Here is a 21,334-nt window from a genome sequence, read left to right as displayed (position 1 = left end):
TTGAAATTACATTGAATTTTTAATAGCACTGTTAACTCGTAACAAAACTTTGTCAGGCGATAACTGGCAAGTGATTAGCCCCTCGATTTATCTTCCTTCATAGACTTCAGTTCAACTTAAATCCCCTCTCCCAGCGAAATAAAGATAAAAAATCTTCTCTAGCAGTTATTAGCGAACAATTTTAAAATGAACATCTATAGCTACTACGATTCGGTGTAAACATGGATCATCTTGAAAGATCAAAAGTCGAAAGAAACACTTAGATATAAACAAAGGTGGATGGTATTTGATTAATAGTGTATATTCTATAAAATTTAGTTCAAATATGGTGTATGGCAAACTATGCTAAGAATTTTAATGGAATTCGCCCATCTTCTTTTTTCTTGTCGGATATTTTTATATTATGGCTAGAGACTGCGTTTCAAAATGGAATTTTTGGACATTTTAGATGTAGCCAAGCTTTTCTAAGTTATGTAGACCTCCTCCTTTCAGTTGGGCTTTCCCGTCAAGACTGGTTGCTCTTTAAAAAAGGTGACTAGCTTTGCTTATATATATAAAGTAAGAGTTTAGCTATTTTGGTTTTTTTTTTGCGCTATTTCAAATAAGTTTTTTAAAAATGTACGTAACTGTGAATCTCCGTTTTGTCACTAGGCCTATATGTCCGTCAAAGACTGGATAGACTTGAATATACTTAATATATTAGCTATTTATTTAAATTGTCATTAAAAAAGTAACGATATTGGTCCATACTCTTACAAGGATTTTCTAAATTGTTCCATAGTTTAAGAAGGGTTTTCTAAATTTTCCCATAATTTATAAGGATTTTCCCAATTTTCTCATAATTTAAGAAGAATTTTCTAAATTTTCCCATAGTTTAAGAAGGATTTTCTAAATTTTCCATAGTTTTAAAAGGATTTTCTAAAATGTCCCATAATTTAAGAAGGATTTTCTAAATTTTTCCATAGATAAACGAGGATTTTCTAAATTTTCCCATACATAAACGAAGATTTTCTAAATTTTCCCATACATAAACGAGGATTTTCTAAATTTTCCCATTCATAAACGAGGCTTTTCTAAATTTTCCCACACATAAACGAGGATTTTCTAAATTTCCCCACAGTTTAAGAAGGATTTTCTTAATTTTCCCATAGTTTAAGAAGGATCTTCTAAATTGTCCCATAGTTTAAGAAGAATTTTCTAAATTTTTCCACAGCTTAAGAAGGATTTTCTAAATTTTTCCATAGTTTAAGAAGGATTTTCTAAATTTCCCCATAATTTAAGAAGGATTTTCTAAACTGTCCCATAGCTTAAGAAGGACTTTCTAAATTGCCCCATAGTTTAACAAAGACATTCCAAATCGCCAAATGATACTTTTGCAAGAATTTCCACAATTACAAGTATGTCCCATGGCGACTACTTATTTATTTAGGCAGATATATATATATTTTCAAGAAAATAAAAAATAAAACAAAAATGAAAAATCTGGCTATAAAAGGTGGCCGACATCCAATAAAAAGAAACACCCTATAAAATGATTCCTCGGCTATATTTTTATCACGTCCTCATATATATATATATATATATATACACATGTAAGGATAAACTCATTCCTAGAAAACTATGATGATGTAATATAAAAAAAAAAACATATTTTAACCACCTTAAGAGAGGGGGGGGGGTGATTAAAAATTGGGAGAAATAATTTTAACATATACGCACAGGAAATAGCAAGCAGCATGCGGGCATTTGTCGTTATACTGAAAAATATAAATAATTTTTATAAAGGTACCGACGCAGCAACCGAAGAAATTAACTCACAAACAAGACGATGACGACATTCAAGTTTTTAATTTATAACTAATTAAGGGATAGTGAAGCTTTATAATTTAGGAAACCCCTAAGAAAATTAGGGTATGTTACTTAATACTTAGTTTGTGTTTGATTTTTAATAAAGATTCGGTCGATTAAATTTGTAAAATTAAAAATAATTTCTTGGTTTTCGCTTGAAGTTTAATTTTACCTTTTAAGTATGTAATTATCATTCACGTGAACTTTAAACTATAGGGTCACGTGACTGTATGCTAAAACGGTATACTAAAGGGTGTTGTATATATTATTTTAAAATTCAAAACCAGGGAGTATTAGTAAATGGAGAGCTATAGTTAAATAGCTCGCGCTGAAAATATATTTCATTTTAAAATTACCAAGGTACGAGATTGAACCAAAAAAAACACGTGGAATTTTAACAATTAAAATCACCACGTGGTATCCTATATAATTTTAACAATAATAAAAAAAAGTCCACCACGTGTTTTGCAACGTGACACTGATTCTCACGTGAAAATATATTTCATTCCAAAATTTCCCAGGCACGAGATAGAAATTGGAAAAACAAGTGGAGTTTTAACAATTAAAATCACCACGTGGTATCCCAATCCTAAATAATTTTAACATTAAAAAATAAGAAGTCTACCACGTGTTTTACCACGTGATACGTTCAAATTTCTCAGAATGCACTCCATTTATTACACACTCCTTGGTGGAACTGTGGCCAATTCGCTACGCAAACTGAAAAGGGTGGACTTCGTTTTTTGAAAACTTGAAAATAAAATCTCATATATAAGTATTTTAGGTTTAACCAAGAAGTGATATATAGTTTTTTTTTTTAGGAAGAAGGTTTAAGGTGCCTAAGTATTCGCGCACCATAGTCCCAGTCCCCCTTTCAAAATACAAGGGGGGGGGGCATAAAAGGAGACCGGGCTATTTCGCCTCTCCTCAGTCGGAAAATACGTAATTTTCGTCATTCGCGTCGGGCTGACGTGAGTTTTCAAGAACCAATGAGATGCTGGATGTTGTAATTTAGAGGCGGCGGGGATTAACTCCGGATCTATGTTTGGGCTGGAGATAAAGCTAGAAATGTGGCGCGAATTTATACCTTCTCCCTAGTAAACTAGATATCGCTTCTTGGTTTAACCATTTACTAAAACGTTTCGAAGGAAAATGTATACCGCCCGGACAATTACGTACACACATACACACGTCGCCTATAATTCCTATACCTTCCCGAAATTTACGCTTATTAACATTAATTTTCTTTCGCTTGGCCATAAACTAAACGGGGTTGTTCTTTAGAAGGACTCCTCCCTTAAGAGTATAAGATCGCGAAAGGGGCCGATTTAGTTAAAACGTGACGAAACTAATCTCACACCACCATCTCAGCAGCTTAATTATCATACGATATTTAGTTATTATTAAAGTAGAAATGAAAGTATATGAAACCTCAGACTTTTATTCCTTTTTTATTAACAATATAGTAATAAAGAAGCCATGATTGAATTCAAAATGAAAAAAAAAAACGAAAAAGAATACCAATTCAAAACTTAATTTGTAAAATTAAAATTTGGTTCACCTATCGCCCTTACGAAATTAAAGCCTTTCTACTTTAATAAATAAGCTAAATTAACGAATGAGTTTTGTTTCGAAGTTGTAAGTTTGGTCTAATTAAAGTTAGTCTAATTAAGGCGCTTTAAACGTTTAAAGACTTAACTTTTGCCGAGGGGTGGTTAATTTAAACACTTCCAAAGTAAGTGTTTTTGCTGATTTTCAAACCGAATACTAGGCCTATAACGAGAAACTGACCAGCATTATAAACCATATTCAATAGGTTACTATATTCATTCAATATAGCGGGAAATCAGGCCACGTGATATAATAATTTATATATATATATATATATATATATATATATATATATATATATATATATATATATATATATATATATATATATATATATATATATATATATATATATATATATATATATATATATATATATATATATATATATATATATATATATATATATATATATATATATACAGGTAATCGCACGTGCGTTTATTTTACCGCGATAAAAAGGAGTATAAATACGTCACGTGAGAACCTGTACCAGAGCGAAAGAAAGCGCGCCAAAACGGTTTTTGGAAAATTCCGCGAGCTCGGTTCTCGAGAGAAGAGATTGAGAACTCCAAGAGAAGAGAGATTTAAAAGTTTCGGAGACGATGGGATCTTCATGCACTCGGAGGATGGACCTCATCGAGATGGTGGTGTTAGCTCAAATACTCTGACCCCGAGCCCAGAGAGAGAGAGAGACCCCAGGATCTACCTACCCGTCCCTAAGATAGTAACGTTGTGTTGTCCGAATTGGATTAAATAATATATTAAAATTAAAAAAAAAACATACTTCGACCAATGTGGCACGCAAAATGACTACGAATTCCAAGAGATTGTTGATTGAGATTTTTAAACGGTGTTGTGAACTGAGAACGAGCTAGGATTATAAGCTCTGGATTTAATTTTATTTTAACGGTTGTTTTTATGTTTGGGAACGTTTGGCGACCGGAATTATGTAAGTATATTAATTTAATCTAATTTTGATTAATTTAAATTTGTGTACCACGAATAAACTGCAAAAACAGTTAAAAACTACTAATTATCGTTAATTATGTTCAGTACATTGTTTACTAATAGTTAAAGACTAATTATTGTTAATTACATTTATGATCCATATTGCTAAATGTATTGTTAATTACATTTAGCAATATGGATCATAAAACAATATATTATTAAATTTATAAATATTTTCGGTTTAATTAGCTATGATGAAAAATTTAAAACATTTTCACACTTATAAATGGGTTATATTACTTATGATTGCATCAAAGCGCGGGGTTTTATCACACAGCTTGCTAATTTAAAATTATTATTTTCTTAAAATAAAAATTAAAAAAAAAAAAAAAGAAATTCAAACTTGAAAACTGTCAGTTTTAATTTGGGTTTAAAAAAATTTGGTTGAAAAAAATGGGATACTGACGCCGGATTTCCGAAACATGAGCCGAGTTGCAAAAATTAGGGATTTTTATCAATATTTTTGTCACCCCGAAGAAAAAAAAATACGGAAAAATGAGAGAGAAGATACGAAAAAAAAAAAAATTGTAACAAAACATTATGGCGCCAAAGACTCGGCGCGGCTTGTGGATCCCTAATCTAACTTTGATTTTTTTTAACACTTTTTCGAATTTTTTTTATTTATTTATTTATTATTTTTTATTTCATTAATTAATCCATCCCTGATAGGCTTTTTCGATTAAAATTGCTAGCGATATTGTTTCTTGCCTTCAACAGTATCGCGCGTCGATGAGAAAAAGTAGTAAACAGCTTTAATAGGCCAGTCGCTCGAGCGAATGGTTGGAAAGGTCTATCTATTTTCTAGCATTTTAGTTTTCCTTATCAGACATTTTTAAAAAACGTTGATGCCCATAAAAGTTTTAAAAAGTATTTTACCGGTAAAGTACGAAAGGAAAAACCCATTATCATATTGGAAAGGTGATGCCATAGTCCCGTAAGGTATAACCGTTATTTGTGTTTTATATTTAGACAGAGAATCAATCCAAGGTTGAAACGATTAAGGCTACAGCCCTGATTAGTATGGAAATTATAGACCAGAAAGTGATTAACAGAAAGAACAGTCACTGTTGAATACATGGTGTCGGAGACTTGCCTTAACACCCTTCAATTTTTCTTAAAAAGTTTAAGTCATGTATTAAAATGAAAGCATAAGGGGTTGTTAAAATTGAAATAATTTTCATATTTACATTCCAATAGGTTTTCCCTATTTCCCGTGATTTTTCCCTGACTATTTCCCGTGATTTTCCATGACTATTTCCCGTAATTTTCCCTGACTATTTCCCGTAATTTTCCCTGACTATTTCCCGTAATTTTCCCTGACTATTTCCCGTAATTTTCCCTGACTATTTCCCGTAATTTTCCCTAACTATTTCCCGTAATTTTCCCTGACTATTGCCTGTGATTTTCCCTGACTATTTCCCACGATTCTCCCCTGATTATTTCCCGTGATTTTCCCTGACTATATCCCGTGATTTTCCCAAACTATATCCCGAGATTTTTCCCTGATCTTTAGAGTATGTTGCCAATGATAACTATATATTTTTATAAATCAACTTTTCTATTTTCCAAATTTTGTTTATTTTTTAATTTTGGGCCCATTTTTAAATTCCCTGACTGTTAACAGTGGTATTCCGCGACCTATGACAACCCTTTTTTATAGCAAATGTTTGACCCCTCACTTACTCACTTATATACATGCGGCAGATGTATTGTATTATAAATTCAAAACAATTTTAAAGTAATTAGTTTTACAATTTTGATAACGCGAATATTAAGTATTTTCCTCTCCTCAATATAAAATCCAGGGTATTTCTCAATCAATATTTCGGCTAATTATATGATACGTTTAATAAATTCAACTTGCAAAATCCTGTACATCGAATGTCCATTGGTATTTAACCCCATATCCATTTCAAGAAAGGAAATAAGCCAAAATCCCATTTAAATCCTCGAGAGACGTAAAGAAAACTCCAAAACAAATTGTCTCGCCTTGTTACAAAGTTAGCCAGAATAAGTTAAGTCCAGGAATACATATACACCTAATAGGAATAATTGTGTAACCAAGCATTTTCACTCAACGTATCTGGGCGGATTTTGAGGGAAGAGCTAAACTAATCATTGTGTATGACCGTAAGTTTATATGATATGTTCCTTCCATAAAAATGACGACACTACCACTACTTCGTAATGCTAGAAACTTACTAAGAGCTAGTTCTAGCGAGAACGTCAAACGAGAATTGACTACACTCGGTGGTTTCTTTTACAGTCCATCTTCCTATTTAGTCTGCATTACTAAGCCATTGACAGCAGCACCTCACCTGGCGTATGCAGCTTTACCTCGAATCTATGACCTACGTCACTCACTTCATGACAAGCTCCAGTTTGTAACCAGTGACAAACTTATGGAAACTATGTAATGAACTTATGTTATTACCTGGCGAATAATTTATCTCGCTGCCTTGTTGAATATTCTCAGTTTGCAACTAATTAACCAAAGAAACCACAGTTAGACAGACGTCAGAATTATGAGGCGTGAAGGATATTTCTTAAGTCCGGCCCACAACACCCGTATTGAAATTAACCACATGGGATATATGTGCTACACAATTATTCCAATTATCTGTATGCATTCCTAGGATGCCAAATGACACCTGAAGTTCCCTGACCTTATTCTTTTAATTCTTAACCCGTCATCGTGCAAAACCTCATTCGGACATAATGAAAACAAATGTTTTCTTTTGGGCCCTTTTCCTAATCTTAATTCTTTGCCCTAATCTGGGATCTTTGAAGAAATGGTACTATACTTTAGATTATTCGGGCGGGTAAATTACATTAACAAAAAATATGCAAACTTAAATTCACAATCCGTTAATAATATTTTAGACACCAAAAAGAAAAAAGAGCTAAGATTAGTAGCGATTATATTGTTTTTAAAATGCAAATTAATAGAAGTATATAATACTTCTCTTTGAGAGAAGTGTACCACCACAAAGCGGCCTTTAACATGAATCTTCCCAACATCATTTTACATTTGGAGCAAGGTTACTAAACCGTATTAAATACTCGATAAATAGTTCCCTCATGAAACTATTTTCCAAGGCGCATGCGCTTGTGGATTTTTGTCCCGAGTCAAGGCAATCCAGGTTTGTGCCGGGTTGATTGCAGAGGATTTAGTACAAACAAACAGTTATAGAATTCACCCCATCACGGTGCCATGCCCATCTGAAGTTTGATGAACTGGAGAGCAAACAAAAAGGGTTCCCTCGCCTGAAAAGGATCACGTTACATTCAACTAAAGTATTAAGAGGATACAGAGTGTCATCCTTCTTCAATTATCCTCTTCTGATATTACACGCCGGAAGATATCTTTAAATTATAAAAGGGGATGTCCTAAAGGGGCTTCCATGTCGTGTAATTAAAGCTTTAGGCGCTAATTAGCCTCTCGTAACGAGCTATTAAAAGGTCTATTACTATATTTAGAGAGAAGGCGCGTGTTTTCTTATTTACGAATCAAGTTGTTTAAGTAAACCGATAAATATAAGTATGACTACTAACTACTAAGCTTGTTTGAATTTAACCGGCATTTTGAGATAAACGTATGCTTTGACGATCTCTGTTAAACCTCAAGAAATAATAACAAATTATCTATTGCTTGTAATAATCTAAGCCGAAATCAGTGTTGATTGAAATGATCTCTCATTGAATAGCTAGCCGCCTCGGAAATCTCCGATTTAAGTGATAAGCCTCTTAAGATAAATAATAAACAATTCCACACGGTTTACATTAAAGTTTCCCAATGATAACACGCTTTTTCGACTATATACTCGAGTATTTAGCGCCGAGTAACAACGTCTAGTTAGAAGTAGATTAGTTTAACGTTATAGTTAGTTACCAGTGCTAGTAAAGAAAAATTAACAATTTTATAATGAAAAAAAAAAAAATTAAATAAATAAAAATAAAATCATGTATAAATTAATCAAAAATGTCTTGATTAGAACCAAGATTTAAAAAGTATCGATAAGACTGAGGTTATCGCTTGACTGAAGGATCAGATTTTTTCTTTTTAATTAAAAGTTAAAGGCATGCTTAAGAAAAAAAAACAACGTTCCATTACCGTATTCCTTTCAAATAACTTATTTTACTGGTAATAAATTTCAAAAATTTACTTATCTCGGCTTTTCGACCATAATTCCATTCCCCGAAAACATTTTATCATTACATTAATTACTTTTGAGAGAATACATGTATGACATTTCGTTTAAAAGGTTCCTAAAGACGTACGTTACATCCCCATACGTGCAGTGGAACATTTTAATTATTCTAAAACCAATAGAGGAAAATTCCATTTATTTTGGTAAGGAAGATACGGTTTTGGACATTTGAGAACTCCATAGTTAATACGCTTTCGATTCTAAATAACGTTTTAATGAAACGTAATGATTTGTGAATGAGTTTTGCTCCAATGAAAAGACAGATTTATTTCTTTTTTAATTTCGCCCCTTTGAAGTTTCGCCGACCGACGAGTTAATCGAACATTGCAAAATAATTATTACCAATCATAATCGCCGCTGGGAGATCCGCGATAACATTTTTTCTTTGGATAAATATATTCGATTTTAAACGTTTAAGAGGAATTCTTTCTTTTACAAACTTGAGAGCTTGGGGGTAGACTAAATGATTTTTGCCGTCGTCAAATTTCCCCTCCCAAGTTTTCAAAACTTCGCCTTTTAAAATGCTAATTATTTTTTAAACGTTTTTTTTTCTAAAATGAATATTGATATATTTTGACACTAAAGGCGTTATTGGGCAGGGTGGTCCCCTGGTTCAAATCGAGTTCCGCTATATTTAAGTTCAGTAATTAGTTACGGAATTATGAAAAGGCGGACCGATATAGATAAAGGCTTGGTATTTTCGTATATAGTTCAAGTATACTAGCGCAGCCCCAGAATATGTTTGGTTTAAATTTATGTACAAAAACCAGCCCCGTAGAGAGATTAGTATAGGAAATAAGAATATTGAGACCAGTGACCCCTCCTCCAAGCGTCCAAAATAGTTCTAACTGATTGACAAGGTATTTGTCGCGGGGATGATTGTGTTTCAATGATAATTCATTTTCAACTTCAATCAGAATTATAACCGGGTTTGCACAACGTTCGGAAAACCGATTTCCATGAGTTTTCCAGGTTTTTTCCCCATATATCTCCCTGAGTTTTCCCCATATAATTCCCTGAGTTTTTCCCATAAAATTCCCTGAGACTTCACCATGTAATTCCCTGAGTTTTCCAGGTTTTTCCCATATATGGAGTAATAACAACGTAAGTGGTTTTGCTATAGTTGAAGCAAACCTTTCAGAGCAAACTTACTCAAACCTCACAAATGTCCCCGATTTTTACTAAAAATTCTAAATTTCCCTCGAGTTTTTGCCATCCATTAATTTCCCCGAGTTTTCCAGCTTTGTATGAACCCTGTATAACAACAAGTGTCCATTGAATCTTAAGTAGCAAATTGACCGCCAAGTTTTCAAAATACGGTCAAGATATCTTGGGTGGGGTTAAAAAAGTAAAATCCAATTTTAAAAAAGTAAATTAAAATCGTCTGGTTTTTCTTTTGATACTAAAGAAGAAAAACTAGCGTAAAACGATTTGATTTTGATGGAGTAGGGATTGTCAGAGGCAAAAATACCGGTTTAGGATCCTGCCTTCCTTTCATGTCTGAATACTAGATTTTAAACGCATCGTCATTCCTGACACGAAGATCCAAGATCTAACCGATTCAACATGCTGCTGCATGGCCAACTATTTTCAAGGGAGCCGAGCCTTGCGCTTCTACAATAGCAATACGTCGTGCGTGTATCAGTTGAATCAACCATCATAAAAAGAGAATTAAACTTTTTGTTAAAGCCACCATGAGCAACCTTTGTTCGAAACTCTTTGGCGCCTCACTCTCTCTAAACGTTGCATAATAATAAAAACAACACGACCCAGTACCCCTAAAGTCGCTGCTTCACAAAGGGAGTCCAGCCAGATTTATTTTCAAAGAAAAGTTGGATATTTTCCTTTTGTTCCTGTTTTATGGGATTTAATAGACCTTTTAGATCTAAAAAAGGGGGCAAGCAACCCTCAGTATTGGAACATACAAGGGGGTTGATACACTGCCGTCTATGCGCACTCTCTTGATAAAAAAGACTACAGCGCATGCCCCACAAAGCGAGATGGAAGGCAAAGTTTTACCCACGTGTCTTTCCCTCTTAGTTACATCGAAATGGTCTATAGGACCAGCAATAGGGACGTAGCAGATCGGGCTTAGCTAGAAAAGGGTTCGATTCAATTCCAAATGACACCATTTCAAAATTCTACATCGTATTCAATTTCATTGTTTTTACAAACTTTAGTTGAAGTTTCGCTAAAATTTGGTCCTCGTGAAACGTTTTGTATCTAAGCTTAAATCAGGAAGCTTTTCTGTCTCGTTGTACGCCTTCCATTGTAGTTTAATTCCGATAAGTACGATTTAATTTAAACTCAATTAATTTAGTTTATAGGCTAGTGTAGTTCAGTACAACTATAGTACTCGTTCCTATGATCTGTCTCTCAAACTAAAACCTAGAAGAAAAAAATCCCAGTTTTGTTCCTCCAATAAAAACGGAAGACGTCACTCAAAATGGAAGCTTTAGAAATTGACACGAGGAAGTTATTTTCATTTTGAGAGAGATCTTTTCGATATTAGAAATCAACTGTCAGAACGAAGTCATAGGTTATGATAGATCGCCTATTTTTCTCTGAGATATAGATTGGATAGGCATTAGGTCAGGTTTATTGGCCCAGGGACATGGTTTACTTATGAATTGCAATTCAATCTTCAAGGTGGTGTTGCGAGTGATTAATGTCGCGTGGATCCGTAATCATGATTGGCATAGTGACGTAGATTTGGTTCAAACATAAGTTTATAAGTGATATGTCCCATAAGTATACTATGACACTAATGGTAGAGATTTACAACTCGAGCTAGTTGCGAGAATTGAATGGCTACACTCGGTGGTTAATTTTGCAGGAGTTCCATCTTCCCATTTAGTCTGCATTACTAAGCCTTTGACAGCGCCCAAGTCACCAGGCGTCGCTTTACTATGCAATCTATGAAGTCTCACCTACGCATATCACTTCATGACAAGCACCAGTTTGTAACCAGTGACAAACTTATGGAACAAACATATCTTATGAACTTATAGTTCAAAATAAGGGAATGTACAGAAATTTACCTTAGTTTCATTACCAAGCTGACGAATTTCTTTTTAAAGTGTAAAAATAACATTTAAGACAAAGAACGGGACGTTTTTAAAGTTGTTGAACGCGATTTCTTGTTTGTCTGTCTCGTCTGCTATGATCTTGGCGGTTATCCATGGTAATGCATGCCCCATTACATTTCGGTAATGAATTTGAGGGTTACGCGAATACCGAGCGCTATTGCCATAGATTACGCAAGCCGCCAACAAGATCCGTATTAGATAACACAAAGGAAGTTACCATTCCCGAGCACCTGGTTGAAGTTGATCCCTATCTTCCCAAAATAGACAATTTTCTAAAAAGTGGAAGGACACTTCGTCAAATTTCTACACGTAAACTGGAAATAGTTAAAATAAGCTTCAGATTTTTAAGATCTATCAAAGAATAGGTTCATGGAGAGTATTTGAGTATTCATCGCTAATATCCGACCTCTCAAAATTCTTAAAATAATTACAGAAGGGGGCCCACCCCTTTTGGACTATGAAACTTTGCATTTTTTTTTTCTTTTTTTTTGTGGGGTTAATAACGATCCATTGTTATTTTCTTTTTAACAGATATGGCGGCGCTGTTACGGGGTTGTCTTCTAACAGGATGTTTACTGATCATATCCGATGCCAAAAATGGTAAGTTAAAGTTAACAAAATAGAAGAAAGTTAAGTAGAAGAAATATGAACGCGGAACGTCTCGGGTTTGTTTCTCTCTCTCCACGTGTTCGTGACTAAAATTTTTCACCAGCACGTGAATTATAATCTCGCGCATTATTTTTGATTAAGGACGTCATAGCATTATCAAAAGTTTAAAAGGGAATTTTTGGTAAATTACGAATCATTTCCTAATCCTCAAAAAAAAAATATAGCTACTACCCCTTTAAAATTGGTGGTTTTTTTCCTGGTCGCTTCACCTTTAAACCGAGGTTTGACCGCGAAGTTATGCGGTATTCGGTTATTTCAAGCACTTTTTTCAACCATTAATTTAACCTAAAAGTTTTTTCTATTTTATTTTAACGAAAATACGTTTCTAAAGAAAATAAAAACTATTTTTGGGGTTTTTTTTATTTTTTTGAGGTTTTTTACTGAGGTGTGAGGAAACGAGGTTTTTTTTTCTTTTCTATCTGCTTGCTGTGTCTTGTGGCGGCAACATGAACAAATTTCAGGTCATTAATTTCATCTTTTAGACACCTAAAGCGTTACATCCTTTTAAAATACTTCTTACAACCAAATAAAAAATATAGCGTGAAATATTTGGCTCTTCAACTCGCTGATATATTACAGGTATTTTTTTTACAAAAATACCTCTCGACAAAAAAAAAAAAGAACAAAAAACAATTGGGGACGTTTCATAAAGTCACAAGACTCATATAAATTAAGATTAATAGGGTAGCTACGTTGAAGTGCTCGCAATTCAATGTGGTTTAATATACTATTTACAGATGAAAAATAAATTACCGTCAGACCGGTAATTTTATTTTTCCCAAAATTTTAATCGGTAATTTACCCGGTATTTTATCGGCAATTTTACCGGTATTTCATCGGTAATTTTCCCGGAATTTTATCGGTGATTTACCCGGTATTTTATCGGCAATTTTACCGGTATTTCATCGGTAATTTTCCCGGAATTTTATCGGTGATTTACCCGGTATTTTATCGGTAATTTACCCGGAATTTTATCGGTAATTTACCCGGTATTTTATCGGTAATTACCCGGAATTTTATCGGTAATTACCCGGAATTTTATCGGTAATTTACCCGGTATTTTATCGGTAATTTACCCGGTATTTTATCGGTAATTTACCCGGTATTTTATCGGTAATTTACCCGGTATTTTATCGGTAATTTACCCGGTATTTTATCGGTAATTTACCCGGTATTTTATCGGTAATTTACCCGGTATTTTATCGGTAATTTACCCGGTATTTTATCGGGAATTTACCCGGTAAAATACACTTTTTAAAAATTAAGGTAATTTCACATCTCAAGACCGTTCAGGTTAAGGTCAACGGGGTAAAGCTATGAACTCGATTACAGTGAGATTAGGGATGGAGGGGGGGGGGAAGAAGACCTGATTTAGGATGACCTTGATATACTAGAATTCTTATTTCGAAACTGCCAGCTAGACAAGCAGCGCAACACCCGCCGGTATAATAAGAGTTAATAATAAAGTGTTCACGACTTTTCCACACCCCAAGAAGAAGTAAATTTTTGAAGACTTTTATCACGTCCTCCCTTCCCTTTTTCTGGTACCTCTGTTATAAGAATGATTATCTTTCAGGTGGTTGCTTCTAACTGTTATAGAGAAGCTATTTTATTGGCAATCATTCGAATTTTTCGATTATAAAAGCTATAGAGAATGATGCGAGAATTCTCTTCTTCTTCGGCGGCATATGGGGCCCATCGCCATAAACCTATTACACAGATATCCCATCATTTTTGATTTTCGAAAATAGCGAGTCTTGAATTCCAATCGAGTAAAAAATTGAGTCTATCTCGGTTGCACGTTCAAATTGCCTAGATAAAAAAAATCTATATAAAGGACAATGTTAAATTAAAATCATTTCTGGATGGTGTGAAGCAGCGGATTTATTACGTTTTGCAATACGAGTTGTCATACTTAACAATTAAGCTTACGCTTACAATAAAGCAAGGGGAACAAACACACCGGAAAAATCACTATAAGGTCTAAACGGAATAATTACACGTTCGCCCACACATATTTTACGAAATTCTGTATTTTGCTATTAAGCCTAAAGCTTAAACAAATCACTATAATTTTGGGTTGGAACACGGGCGTATACCTCCTTCAACCTTCCTCCATGCTTCAACAAACCATGCCTGCCAACAAACGGGGTGCTGTTCCCCAACCTTCCGCCCGAAGGCCCCCAAAGTACAACATTACTCGTATGTAAAGTCAAGGCTTACAATTGGAAAGAAATGATAACATTTTAGCAGTCAATGGACGTTCGTTTCTTGTAATTTTCACATTGGGGAAGTAATAAAGATGGAATGTATTTTGATTTGGTAGCGAGGGATATGTTATTAAAGGAAAATACGTCCTCAAAATTGTCCATTCATCTTAACTAGCCATTACACCAATTTACGAAGTAACTTACTGCGAACGCTAGTAGTACAGTACTTATTCAACAAATTTTTAATAAACCGTTAAAATAATTTCAAAAATAATTTAGGTGACCCTTTTCCTTTAAATTTAGGCGTCCCCCAATCCCCCAAAAATACAATTTTCTATCCTATGATCTGACGGGGAAAATAATAGTATTTGGCAAGTGTTTTGAATGTTAAAACGTAACTGGCGCCTGCCGCCTTAAGGTGTTAACCGTCCACTTTTCACACTAATCTGTATCTAGTAGTGATATTATTGAGATAATTGAGGGCAAAAAGCCCCGATCGCACTATCCTTTGAATACTGATTAGTAACTTAAAACTTATTTGACAGGGGCAGGTTTGAACGCGATTGAAGGATGCGGTAACCCATTGGGAATGATGAGTGGTGCCATCGAGGATTGGCAAATAAGCGCCAGTTCAGCACTGTCCCCCGTTAAGGAACCGGGTTGCCAGATGAAACACGCCCGATTGTACATGGGCAGCGGAAGGGCATGGTGCGCGGCGCATAAAGCGGCCTTCGAATGGATACAAATTGACTTGGGAGTCACTTCTAAGGTTAGTAAATTACTTAGATAAGTATTTGACTCAAGAAAGAAACCTCAACAAGCGAATAAGGCTATAAGTTATAACTACAGGTAACGGGTATCATGACGCAAGGTCGGGCAGATGGTCGAGAATGGGTACTGACTTATCTAGTGTCTCATAGTATGGATGCCTTTCATTGGAAGTATTGTACAGACGCGTACGGAAGTAGAAAGGTAATCCCAAATTAACGGTAGTCGAGACCTTATAGTTCTAACAATTGTATCTTAAGATCTTCAAAGGCAACAACGACTCGCATACGGTTAAACACAGTTACTTGGACAATCCAGTCAACGCCAGATTTCTTCGGATACATATCCTGGAATGGCACCATCATCCGAGCATGCGCTTGGAAATTACTGGTTGCCAAAGTAAGTAGTATTGCTGCGACACAGTCTATACCGACTAGATACTTAACGTCGTTTGGACTTCAGGTTGCAACGAAATCATAAGTCTTCCACCCAGCGCCACAATGACGTCATCGAGCGCCAGGCCATGGGACAAACAACATACTTGCTCACCGGATGACGCTCAAATCTTCAGCGAAGGTGGATGGTGCGCCAAGAAGAATGACGGTAAGATCGATCCAGGCTTTTGAACCACAGGGTCCTCATGTTGATTATTGTTTTTAAACTCAAGGTAACCAGTGGTTACAAGTGGATTTGGGTCCTCCGACGACCGTGACGGGAATAATAACGAAAGGAAGGGGTGGCAGTAAGCACAAGCAATGGGTCACTTCCTATACTATATCTTATAGCAACGACAGCGTCTTATGGTATGTCTACAAGGATGATAGTCATCTCGAGCCAAAGGTAAAGGTAATTATCATTCCCCCAATTACTTTAGAAGCGAATCCATTCAATTACTTAAAGAATACTGAATGTTCTGGATATATTCCGTGGTTCAGTGTTCTCGTTAGAGTTGAATCTTGTTACTTAGGTCTGATTAACTATTGTTTGATTAAGGAATTTGGCGGTAATATGGACAAGGACACCGAAAGGCGACACTATTTAAATCAGCCATTTGTGGCGCGATTTGTTAGGGTTCACGCGACCAATTGGAAAGGACGTGTCAGCATGAGATTAGGGATCGTCGGATGCAAACATAAAGGTAAAGACAGATTTCATTTATCGTCTGACAACTATTACATACTTGTTTCGCAGGTGATTGCGGTCCAGGATTTTTAAGAATCCACGAAGATTCAGCTTGTGGTAAGTACAGAGCCACAGTACACCCACCCAATCATATCCAAAATGTTTAACGAAATCATGTACTTACAGTTGAAAACATGGCGTTCAAGAAAGAGACATGGGTTAACGATAAACGACACAATTGGGTTGGTTGGAAATACGGTCATTCGGCCTTCGCTGTTGACGGCGATGAAGACAATCATTTGCAACGATGCGCCATCTTGGATAATTATTACGTGGATTATCCAATATGGATGGTAGACTTGGCTTCCATTAAGACGGTACACGGAGTTGTCGTCGGCACCTGGCAAGGAAAGGGACAAGGTAATATAAGTATACGGTTACAAGTACGAAGGAAAATCTTGGGTTTAAAGTTAAAACCAACTAGGTATTTATGGTAGTTCAATACGGAGCCATAAGGGCTTCGTTTGTTTTGCACAAGGGTCCAAACATTAGTGATCGTACGGGGTGCGATTTTTGTCGGGTCGGGCTCCGGGTCGGGTTGCGAAAAAAACCCGGAAAATCGGGTCGGGTCGGGTCGGGGTTTTCCTTTTTAATAAAATAAACTTAATTAACGTATTCTAAATAATTATACATAATAGCTATGTACTATGTAATGCAAGAAATTTATTTTCAGTAATTTAGTTCCAAGTTATCACTGCTTTACTGAATCCAATAGTAGGCGAATCTGCCATATCATTGCTATCTGATAGAACGTCGTGGAAGGGATTGGGGTAACTAATTGTCCCTGAACAGGCGCAACTTCCATCTGTAAAGATTTCAAATTGTCCTTGTCCTTTGTCTTGGGTAGTGGCTGAATGGGGTTTCAGGTACTCGTGAAACTCTTCTACCACTTTTTCAATTTCGAAATCAATTGCTCGCAACTTAACACACAATTAATACATTGGTGTTTGACGGACGACCATGAAATTGCCGACATATATCAGTTTTCTACTGGCTTTCGAAGCCTCGAGACAGAAAAAAATTAAATATTCAAGCTCGCCCTAATCTGATTTGAGTTCCTATCTACTCTATCACAAAGCGCGACCATCAATAATAACTTACCCTCTACTACGGGCCCACCCCGAATTTTTTAAAACCCGACTTCAAAATTGACTGGCCGGGTCGGGTCGGGTCGGGTTGGAAAATACCGGGGATCCCCGACTTCCCGGGTCGGGTTCGGGTTCCCCGTACGATCACTACCAAACATGGACCATAGTCTTGTTTTTCAACGCATTTCATAAGCTAAGTCATACTATCGATGGTTATACTTAGCTGACGACTGAACTGTGCTCACTAAAGGGTGGTAAAATTCACATAAATTTAAATTATTGGACTGGTTTCTCAGGGTTTTCTAGCTGATTGTCTAAAAATAGACCATACCATACTAGACGTATCTAAACCCTGAATTTTCCTTAAAACTCAATCAATTTAAAAGAATCACTGTTTAAAATAAAACTCAAAGGTATCACGCCTTTCCCTCAATCAGATCGTACCACCTTGTACCGGGAGTACTTGTTCAACTTGGACCGTTTAACGGTATTTGTCGAAAATGAACCAAGGATGGAGAACATCACAACCGGTAACAAATGCGCCACAGTATCCAGATTAAACAACGCTTTGTTTCGTAGTCAATTACATTTCGAGTGTCCAGACAATCTAGAGGGTCGATACGTTTACATCAAGGCTTACGGAATGCCCAATAGATGGAGTCGACTCTTTACAGCCGTCTTGTGCGAAGTTATGGTTTATTAAAAAAAACTAACAATATCTTAATTTAAAGGCGCGTAAAAACTTAATGAACTTAAATAAATGTCAGCTCACTCACACGTCGGTGCAATTTAAAATTAGAACAAAATTAATTATCAAGTATGGCTCTTGATACGCCAGTAAAAGTTTTACCAAGAAGTGATATCTAGTTTATTAGGGAGAAGGTATAAATTCGCTAAACATTTCCAGCTTTATCTCCAGTCCAAACGTATAGTAGGTCCGGAGTTAATCCCCGCCTCTAAATTACAACCAGCCAGCATCTCATTGGTTCTTGAAAACTCACGTCAGCGCGGCGTCGCGAATGACGAAAATTACGTATTTTCCGACTGAGGAGAGGCAGCGAAATAGCCCGGCCTCCTTTAACGTCCCCCCTTGTATTTTGAAAGGGGGACTGGGACTATGGCCTCGCGCGAATACTTAGGCATCTTATAACTAGATATCACTTCTTAGTTTTACATTACATTATCATAAAATATACAATGTTGTTTTTAAAACTTGGACAGATAATGAAATGCAAATTTATCTATTGCTTTCTAAAGTTATATAGTAATAGATAATTGATTTTATGTACTTAATAATTAGTAATATTAGATAGGCCTAGCTACTTAAAAGAAATTAAATAACAATTTATCTCTCTAGTTAGTTATTAAGAAATGCTTATAATTTAAGTAATAATAAAGATTTTAAAGTTTAAAATTTAGAAAGAAAGAAAAAATGTGACAGCTTAATGGCAGCTGGTAGTTATAGCGCTTACGAGTTATTAGATAATATTATCGTTGACTGCCATGGCTCAATTTTACGCGTAATCATAACGAAAATTAAAAAAAAAATTCACAAAAATTGCAAAAGAGATAAAAATAAGCAGTTATTCATACTGGTGCCAAAATAAGAAATTATAATGAACTTCAATAAAAATTAGGAATAAAAAAATAATAATAAAATTTTAAGAAATGTATTAAACTTTGTTATTTGTGTTTAATTTTTCTGGCTTGTAAATAAACGCATTTGTTTCGTATATGCATATAATTAATTTACAATTATAATTAGGCAAGGTCATTGGGGTCAAGAAATAATTTTTAAACACGTGGTCAAGGGTCAGATATTAAAAATATCATCACTTTCCACTGGTACTTAGGGAAAGAATTACAGGGTTATGATTATTATCTCTCTCTGAAACTCTCACGTTAGATTCTTTACTTATTTTATCTTGACCAATTAAAAATAATTACACGTAATTAGATCTTAAGAGAGCCCATTAAAAAATACACTACTACAAATGTACAGCGCGTATTCGGATAATTATAGTTAAATTATACAAACGTAAATACTAACGCTTATTCGAAGTTTATAAAATGAAACAAAATTTTTTATTGGTGTAAATAATCCAATTGCCCTATAAATGTTTTCTTACATTTCATCAAAACTTTAAGAGATATAAATTCCAAAGTCAATTAGTCAAAGCATAAGTTTATAAGATATGTTCCTTCCATAAGTATGACACTATATATACTTCGTAATGCTACTGAGAGACTTACAGCTCGAGATAACTAGTTTGAGAACGATAAGTGAGAATTGAATGGCTACACTCGGTGGTTAATTTTGCAGGACTTCCATCTAGGTCTTATTAAGTCTGTACTAAGCCTTTGACAGCGCCCCACTAACCAGGCGTTGCTTTACCTCGAATCTATGACCTACCTCAATCACTTCATGACAAGCTCCAGTTTCTAAGTTACCAGTGACAAACTTATAAAACATATTTTATGAAGTAAAAACCCTTCTTTAGTTTATTAGAATATAATTATTTACTTCCAATTACGAGCATCTACGTCATATGACGTCATTTATAAATGAATCTATATTATATCCTCGTTGAAGAAAAACGGTAGTTGACAGATTTCGCAATTTCCGAGTTTGAAAAAGAGAAATTGTAATTTTTGTCAGGCGTGGGAGTTAATATAGTGGTAAATCATTTTTCTCGCTCGAGATGCTCGAGCTAAATCGAAAGGCTAACTTTGAAAAATTTATGAATATAATACCGAACAATAAAACGTCTATTTAGTAATTCAGAAAACAAGCGGGAATCATGAAAATGCCTAAATACAATACTCTTCTAACTCAAACGGCGTATGTCCCACAAATACAAAAAAAAAATAATATATTAAAGGTACTGTACCATAAATGGTATGCAACTGACCCCCATTGTAAGAAAGAATCAAACCACCCAAGATACCCACACTATAGACAACACAATCCGTTACCAAGTAAACGTCAGCGCGGGCGTTACCTTCATTGCAAACTAACCGAGATCCAAACAACAGTGGGTGGATTACTTCATTCAACCAAACTGTTTACAACAGCGACTAAAGAGCATGAACGTCCATCCAATTGTCCGTTTGGTTATATAAGTATAGAGGATGGATCAATTATCTAATTGTGACGAGGAACTGTCAAAAACTCGTATAGGGTTTATCAGAAAAACGGGAGGAGTGTGTTAAGTCATGACGTCATATCCTGTTCTGGGCTAGTAGAAGAGGAACTGGGACTTTCCTGCTTTGGTAGCTTCCTTTTTTATTTAATAAATATCATAAGTTTATAAGATGTGTTACTTCCATAAGTTTATCACTGGTAACAAACTGGAGCTTGTCATGAAGTGACTGAAGTAGGTCATAGATTCAAGGTAAAGCGACGCCTGGTGACTGTGGCGCTGTCAAAGCCTTAGTAGTGCAGACCAGGGATAGATTTAATTTTAGAAGTAGGAATGGAGAACAGAGTAGTAATCTGGGCGCGCGTCAAAGTCTCGGACACCCTTCCACGGAATGGAGGGGGATGAAAGAAGAGGCGGGTCATAGCTACAGAGATAAAAAGAAATTACGTATTTTTCGCCGTCCCCGTCAGCAACGTCTTCAAAACGTAGTTTAAGTGAGCCAAT

The 21,334-nt window shown here is 35.3% G+C and overlaps 1 protein-coding gene across 4 annotated transcripts; it reads left to right on the top strand.

The window, feature by feature from the left end:
* The first annotated feature begins 4,031 nt into the window (after positions 1-4,031).
* LOC149654395 (lactadherin-like) lies at positions 4,032-18,833 on the top strand. Of its 4 annotated transcripts, none has more exons than XM_089845912.1 (11): positions 4,032-4,411; positions 12,302-12,370; positions 15,195-15,418; positions 15,499-15,621; positions 15,678-15,816; positions 15,880-16,020; positions 16,085-16,257; positions 16,411-16,555; positions 16,609-16,656; positions 16,726-16,959; positions 18,125-18,833. In XM_089845912.1, the coding sequence occupies exons 1-11, from the start codon at positions 4,381-4,383 to the stop codon at positions 18,388-18,390; spliced, it is 1,593 nt and encodes a 530-aa protein (XP_089702038.1). In that variant the 5' UTR covers positions 4,032-4,380; the 3' UTR covers positions 18,391-18,833. The 4 variants fall into 4 exon arrangements, with proteins under 4 accessions (XP_089702038.1, XP_089702036.1, XP_089702037.1 ...); XM_089845910.1 differs by having other exon boundaries at positions 18,101-18,833; XM_089845911.1 differs by having other exon boundaries at positions 16,085-16,263.
* The last annotated feature ends 2,501 nt before the right edge of the window (positions 18,834-21,334 follow it).

Source organism: Phalangium opilio, unplaced genomic scaffold (genome assembly GCF_054372755.1).
Source record: "Phalangium opilio isolate 3A_F unplaced genomic scaffold, DU_Popi_V2 ptg000079l_1, whole genome shotgun sequence".
In the NCBI taxonomy this organism is placed as follows: domain Eukaryota; kingdom Metazoa; phylum Arthropoda; class Arachnida; order Opiliones; family Phalangiidae; genus Phalangium; species Phalangium opilio.
Note: the sequence above shows the minus strand (reverse complement) of the source record. Positions and strands in the feature narration are given on the sequence as shown.